The sequence below is a fragment of the Rhinopithecus bieti genome, unplaced genomic scaffold (assembly GCF_001698545.2).
Source record: "Rhinopithecus bieti isolate Rb0 unplaced genomic scaffold, ASM169854v2 scaffold_10181, whole genome shotgun sequence".
Taxonomy (NCBI): Eukaryota; Metazoa; Chordata; class Mammalia; order Primates; family Cercopithecidae; genus Rhinopithecus; species Rhinopithecus bieti.
The window spans coordinates 714826-722847 of NW_016806624.1; the positions used below are offsets into that span (position 1 = coordinate 714826).

General features: G+C 34.1%; 1 protein-coding gene across 1 annotated transcript in view; it reads left to right on the plus strand.

The window, feature by feature from the left end:
- The window catches only part of TRIM23 (tripartite motif containing 23), a 34555-nt gene extending 29291 nt beyond the window's left edge, over positions 1-5264 (plus strand). The window contains exons 10-11 of the mRNA XM_017877109.1: positions 1399-1523; positions 3998-5264. Of these exons, the coding sequence (XP_017732598.1) occupies positions 1399-1523; positions 3998-4177 (305 nt within the window). The 3' untranslated portion in view covers positions 4178-5264. The remainder of the gene's footprint in view (positions 1-1398; positions 1524-3997) is intronic.
- The last annotated feature ends 2758 nt before the right edge of the window (positions 5265-8022 follow it).

Sequence of the window (8022 nt, forward strand, 5' to 3'; positions counted from 1 at the left end):
GATTTAACTAGCAAAGCTGATACTTATGATTAAGTCCTTGACTGTATACTTAAGTACCGGTGGCCAGTTTCTTATCTTGTTAAAAATGAAAGTAGAAAGATTACGATATGTACTTTTAGTTTATTCCTGATAAACCATTATTACAGAATAAAAATCATATGTACCTTAGATACATAGTCAGTTAAGAGTACTCTTGCTTCTCTTAACAGAGAATGTATATTATCAGTATTATATGGGTGTGATTGCTGGTAGTGTCGTGGTATAGAGTTGAATTTATGTTGTATGATTCTGCTGAATTCAGTTAAACTCAACATTTATCCCATTATAATCTCACTATAGCCCCACTCCCACATTTCTTTCACAAATAGTTGTTACCTGCAGAAGAATTTACAGTGGCTTGCTTTTGACCAAACTGTATTATATCATATGTATACTCTACATAGGTTTTCGTCACATTTGGGTCTTATTCTACACTTTTGCCTCATAGACCCCAACATAGAGTTTACGCTCATGCCACTTATTCTGTATGTTATCCTGCTTTCCACCAAGATGAGAGACTGAACAATTATTTTTACTTTGGGATTTTTGGTATTTAGTATGAGCCATAATTAATAGAAAACATGTATTTTGTTTTTGAGACAGAATCTTGCTTTGTTGCCCAGGCAGGAGTGCAGTGGCATGATTGCAGTTCACTGTCACCTCTGTCTCCTGGGCTCAAGCAGTCTTCCCACCTTAGCCTTCCAAGTAGCTAGGACTACAGGTGTGTGCCACCACATTCAGCTAATTTTTAAATTGTTTTTTTGTTAGAGACAAGGTCTCACTATATTGCCCAGGGGTCTCAAACTCCTGGGCTCAAGTGATCCTCTCACCTCAGCCTCCCAAAGTGCTGGGATTGTAGTTGTGAGCCACTGTGCCCTGCAAAAATGAAATTTTGAATATGAGGAATGGTTGAAAAGTCTGGGGATAGTTAACTTAGACATAATACTTTGGAGAGATAAAAATGGTGATGGTTTTATCTTTTAGTCTTTTATTCAAAGACTAAATATTACAAAAGTAGTATTCGAAGAACGAGTAGCATCAGTAGGTAGAGGATCATGTGGCCTATTTTGAAATTTGTTATGTAAAAAATGTTATTTGATATACAGACCAATTTGTATTTGATAGAGCAAGTGTTGTAAATCCTTTCACAGATGGGGAGACTAAACCTGAGAAGTTATGTAAACTACTTGAAATCATATCGTTAATTTTTTGCCATACTAGGCAGACTCTGTGTGAAAATAATGATGGTAGACAAACTCTAACCATAACATAATAATTATATCATTAAATATTTGGTTCATTTACTGAACTTTAGCAAGTGACTAATTAGTATTTTGGGTTTTTTGTTTCTTTGGGTAGCTGTTGTGTTTGTTGTAGATAGCAGTCATAGAGACAGAATTAGTGAAGCACACAGCGAACTTGCAAAGTTGTTAACAGAAAAAGAACTCCGAGATGCTCTGCTCCTGATTTTTGCTAACAAACAGGTAATGCATCTTTATATTGGAATATTTATTTTAGTAGTTTTGTGCATGTTATAAGGTAACTGGAAATATTTCAGAAGACAGTCAGTTCCATAGATACTTATAAAGTTTCTTCTGTGTATTTTGAGTACAATCTATGTGAAAATGCTATACTGGGTACCTGGGAGTATACAAAATAGAAATAAGGTAGTTAATGCTCACCAGAAACTCTTGTGTATGCATATGAACCCATAAATGAGATTTGAATACAAAGAAAACTGATAAGTAACTTCAGTAACACAGTGTTATGGGAATTAGGAGAGTAGTTCTAAATGTGGCATGTTGTAAGATTGTAAAATGTAGGATTTGAGTTGAAATTATGGATGAGGCTGAGTCAGTATGTGAAAGGAAGAACATCATAGAGAAGATAATAGCATGAATGTTTTTAGTTTAGGGAATATCAAGCAGATCTATATGTCAGGTCCAGGTAGAGGATGAAGAGAATTTAGAATAACAGACAAGGCTGTGCTGTAAAGGTCTGAAAGGGCTAGACTGAGAAATTTAGGTTTTATTCTATGAGCAAAGAGGAGTCATCAGAATGTTGGATTAGTGGGTAATAAGATCATAGCAGTGTTTTAATACTGTAATTCTGGGGGTAGAATGAATCAGAGCAAAGGACTGGAGACAGGGAGATGCAGTAAGTTGCTTAAATAATTCAAGTGAGCATTAACAAGAGTCTGATTTTGATGAATAGAAAGGCGGAGGCAGATGGAAAAGACTTTGAGGCAGAACTGGTGACTGAATAGAGAGGATGAAGGACTGGGAGTAGCTGAAGATTCCTAGACCTTGAGCCTTTCTAAGAGGATGAGATGCTTTTAAGTAGAGGTAGAAGGAGAGTGGAAGTGGAGCAGAGGAGATGTCATGGGAGGGGAAGAGTAGGATGAAGAATAAAGAATTTTCCCCTTAATAAAAAAAAGCAAACTATTAAGAACTGGTATATTTAAGACATGCAAATAAGTCAGTGAAATACCATTTTGTGCTCATCAGATAAAGATGAAAGTGTTTTGTAATTCTCAGGCTTATATACACTATTACTATTATTATTATTATTGAGATTGAGTCTTGCTCTGTCACCAGGCTGGAGTGCGGTGGCACAACCTCTGCTCACTGCAGCCTCCCCCTCCTTGGTTCAAGCGATTCTCCTGTCACAGCCTCCCAAGTAGTTGGGATTACAGGTGCTTGCTACCACGCCCGGCTAATTTTTGTATTTTTAATAGATTCGAGGTTTCATCGTGTTGGTCAGGCTGGTCTCAAACTCCTGACCTCAAGTGATCTGCCCGCCTCATCCTCCCACTGTTGGTAGGTTATTAAACTGAGACATTTTCTTGGAGGACAATTTGGCAATACTCATCAAAGTCCTTTACTTTGCAATTCTACCTTTATGTATCTGGTAGACAAATATCCAGAGGTTATCCTACAGATAACTTTGCAAATATACATAAAGGTATGTCAACTTATTTTTGTGTATGTATGCTTATGTACGTGTGTGTATATATATGGATTTATAATAGCACACAAGCACAAAACTTCAATCTGAACATTCAGTATAGGACTGGTTAAATTATGTTGCAGCCACACAATGGAAGGGAATTCTGAGCAGACCATCTGTGCTGATAATGAAAAGATACTCATCTTCAACATGTTTACGTAAAAAACAAAAAACTCTTTAAGTTATAGAAAGTCTAAACTATGTTCCTGTTTGTGTCTATTTGCATGAGTGTGCATGGAAATTTTCTGGAAAAATATGTTGTTACTGGTGGTTGCTCCTGGGAAGTTGGGGCAATGGGTGTTCAGAGTGGGAATGTAGTGAACTCTTCAATATATAACCCTATATATAAGCCATTTATTAAGGTTTCCATGTGTTAATTTTTTTTTTTTTTAAGTTGATGCCTTACATTTAGGCAGGCCGGGCGTGGTGGCTCATGCCTGTAATCCTTGCATTTTGGGAGGCTGAGGTTGGTGGATCACTTGAGGTCAGGAGTTCGAGACCAGCCTGGCTAACATGGTGAAACCCCATCTCTACTAAAAATACAAAAAAATTAGCCGGGCATGGTGGCACGTGCCTGTAATCCCAGCTACTTGGGATGCCAAAGCAGGAGAATCGCTTGAACCAGGAGGCAGAGGTTGCAGTGAGCCAAGATCATGTCACTGCACTCCAGCCTGGGTGACAGAGTGAGACTCTGTCTCATAAGATAAAAAAATTACTTAGGCAGTATGTTTCCATTTAGGTTGCAAGGCCTTTATTGATTTCGTTGTTAAGCTAGCCTTACAAAATATATACATACACACACATATAAATTAGTTAAACCAAACTATTTTTTTCTATTCTTATTAATCTCAGAATAATTACTGAAAGATGAATCTATGTTTTTTGTTTAGGCTTCTGTTAGAACAAATAATTTGGATGGACTGATAAAAAATATGTGTATATCTTTCAGGATGTTGCTGGAGCACTGTCAGTAGAAGAAATCACTGAACTACTCAGTCTCCATAAATTATGCTGTGGCCGTAGCTGGTATATTCAGGGCTGTGATGCTCGAAGTGGTATGGGACTGTATGAAGGGTTGGACTGGCTCTCACGGCAACTTGTGGCTGCTGGAGTATTGGATGTTGCTTGATTTTAAATGCAGCAGTTGTCTGAAGTTTTATGGTTAAGAGTAACTTTGCAACTAATATGTTTTAAGAAATTATACATCTCAAAAGATGGTAATTTAGGATATATATATATAAATATAAAGGAATCTTGGATTGGATTGGGAATTCAGCACATTGCTTTAAAAAAATTTGTGGCAAAATTAAATTTCTAACTGAGCAGATTAGATTGAATTAAATAGAAATTTATTGAATATACATTCTTTTAAAAAGTATATTTGTTATTTAAGTTTTTCAGATAATGTGACCAATGTACTGGGAAAGAGGTAGTCACAGAGAAAGGGTAAGTGAAGGTTTATTCTTTCAGTGAAAAAAAAATAGCCAATTGAGTGCCTAATGAGACCTCTGTGTGAAGCAAGTGAAGTATAGCTTCTTTTAACCTGCCTTTTCACTGAATGTTGGCAGTATTTACTAGTAGAAATGACAGTTGCTTAATGAAATAGAATCCAAACTACATCTTTGGATAATAGGATTACTTTATGTTTATGTTCAGAGTTAACAGAACACCTTTAATGCTAAGAACTATAAGGTATAGAAAATTAATATTTTATATAGTGTTTTATTAACTTTCTCCTACAGCATTTTGTATAAAACACAGTGAGACAGAAGTGTTACCTAATTAGGCTTGTCAGATTAGTAATAAACTGAACAGTAATAAAACTGTGAAAGTAACTGGATCTTCATTTATGAAAGACCCATTTTCAGGACCGAACCTAGGTCAGAGTTCTAAATTAGTCCTTCTATTTTCAACATATTTAAAGTAATATTTCTTTCTAATATAATACTGCATCCTTTGTGGGAATGACTATAGGTTGGGAATGAGCTATATCGGTAGAGAATGTAGTAAGTTACCAGCGAGACCAGGGTTGGCGTTTATGTAAAAAGCTAGTGACCTAAATAGAAAACGAAGCTTTAAGAGAAGTTGTTAGTACAGTGGGGAAATGCTTATTCTACTTCAAACTGTTCCGCAAATAAGTTCAGTTTATTTTGACCAATGAAAACTTAAGGCTGCTTCATGAAAAGGCCTTGAAAAGTTACCAGAGGAAAAATGTCCCTAAAGGAAGAAAAAAACTTTAAAAAGTTTATATACGGCTTGTTAATTAATTAATTATTAATTAATTAAAAACTGAATTAATTATTCAGTGTTGTGAGTAAATAAAATGTGTGCTCTTTACTGTTTTCATTTTAAAGGATACTCTCATTATGGAAGCACGATTTATTTAAATAGGTTCATTAAGAATTTGTGTTTTTTTTTAAATGTTCTGATACATTAGGATGAAGTTAAATCTTAAATCTCATTAGTTGAATTGTTATAAGGACAGTGATGTCTGGTAACAAGATGTGACTTTTTGGTAGCACTGTTTTGGTTCAGCCTTTTCAAATCTATTTTGTTTAAAACAATACAACTTTTAAAAAACAAAGCATTAAAAAAAAGCCTATCAGTGTTATGGTCAATATGTAAATAAGTAAATATAGTATTTCATCCTTTATTTTTCAGGTAAAAGGTCATGCTGTTACAAGTGTAGTTTGTGTGCATAAGTAATACTTCTGAATTAAATTATTTAATATTTGACTGATTTCAATAACTGTGAAAAATAAAAAAGGTGTTGTATTGCTTGTGAGAACTTGAACTGTACTAGTTAACTGAAGAAAAAAAAGTGTAACACTAAGGTGAACTTGCTTCCCTTTTCACCAATTTTGCTAAACTTTGTAATGCATTGTTAGCATATAACTGAACACAATTTAAAAATTGTGCCTACACCTGATTATAATGTATGTATAACAGTAGGTGTTTGTGTGTGATTCCTTTTTAAAGAAATATTTTCCTCAAGCTCCTATTACTATTTGTGGTTGTGGTTGTATTATTTCACTAATCATTAGTTAAGACTGTGCTAGTCTCCCCTGGGAAACTAAGAAGACAGCTGTTTTAAATACAGTATATTAGAATTTTCCTAATAGCTCTGAATTTCTGTATTAGGTCTAAATATTACTGTATGGTTATATAAAGCAGGTATGTCAAGTGTATAGCCCTAGTCTATAATTCAGGAATGCTTTATAACCATCAGAAGTCATTATTTGCACTACATATATGATAAGTATAGACAGCAATAAAATGTTAAGATCATTTTTAAGAAGTCCTATCATTCTTGAAAGTCTCTTTCTTGAACCATCTATCTAGTATTATTGTTAGTTAGTAACCAATTTAAGAAGTCATTATTTGTGCTGTAGTTGAGAGAAAATAAAACAAAATGGGTATGGGTTGACATGCCTGTCAAATTTGATATAGTTTATTTGATACAGCAAAATTTTAGAAATAACGTTTTGAATTTGCAACATAGGCCACATTTACTTATGAGAACAGATACTACACTTGATCTTAGCCAAAAGGCCGAGAAGTGAAGTGAAACTTTGTTACTGCCTTTTAAATTTTAAATGTAAACTTGTTTCATAAGAAACATTTTAAATGACCATTTTAGAAAATGGCTTGCAAAACTTAGCCATAGCTCATGAACTAATACTGCTAAGAGAAAGGCTTTTTATGTAACATTGGGATACTTCTCAATTGACAAAGTGGTAGCAGGGCAGAAGACAGCTGTATTCTTCCCTAAAATAATAAAGGATGAAAAGGACTAATGAATAAGAATGAAATTATATCCTGATAACTTAAAACATGCTTTTAAAAGACATGGACAATGTATGTTTTAGGTCTGCCGATTTTTTGGCATTAATGGAAAATTCATTAGTCAAATATGGTTTTCACTCAAAGCAAAATAATTGTATTTGTTGAGGAATGAGGCATCATCACCACTTGGTGGCAATATTACCAAAATTTAGATTAAATTTTAGGAATGAATAAAGCTAGGTAGGTAAGTCTAAACAACTAAAATTAGAAAGAAACAGTAAATGTCACATTGAAAAGTCATTTTCATGTCCAACTTTAAGTTCTACTTTTAAAAAGGAGCATACATTACAGGAGCACAATCTGGCATAATCTATTTCACAAGTTTGTAGCACAAAATAAATAAAGAATCCTGCTGATCAATAGAAGGAAAAGTTTAAGCAGATTTAAAACTTCAGAATATAAATTCCCTACACAGGTCTGTTGAGCATGTTCTTCCTGTAAGTTTCTGAAAGAGTCTTTCTGGAATCGAAGTAGTGGGTCTTAATAGTTATGAACTAAGTTATAAGCGTAAGTGAAGAAATCAGTATAAGAATTTGTGCTCATATTATTTTACTGCTCCAATTTCTACTAATCTCTCCATTGTTAGATACCAAAATTTTTATGTATACTTCTTAATGGTATATTTTCTACAGATAGAACTTGAGGACAGAAAAAACTGTTTACCTATTTTAGAAAAATAATCTGAAAGAGTAATCAACCTGCATACAATAAACCAAGGACTCGGGTATTCACTTATTCTGAATCTTTCATTTGAAAGAATATTTCGTAATTGTTAAGGAATATAACACTTTGACCAAAGTGACTTCTTGTTTACTGAGGCTTTACTTACCACTACTTACTAAACAATTATCAAAAGACTAAAATATTTGGCATTAAAACCTTGCAAAACAAAGGAAATGACATATAATATCAGATCCTAGTATTTTTTCTTGGAGGAGGGATGTGTACTCCTCTAAACATAAGGGCAGAGTATCTGGCATGTATTCAAAAAGTAAAGCACAGGTGTGTACCACTGTCATTATTTAATAGGGTTGTCATTGCACAGGATACCTTCTAAGACCTCTAGTGGATGCCTGAAACTTCAGATGATACTAAGCCCCATATATATTGTTTTTTCCTATATATATA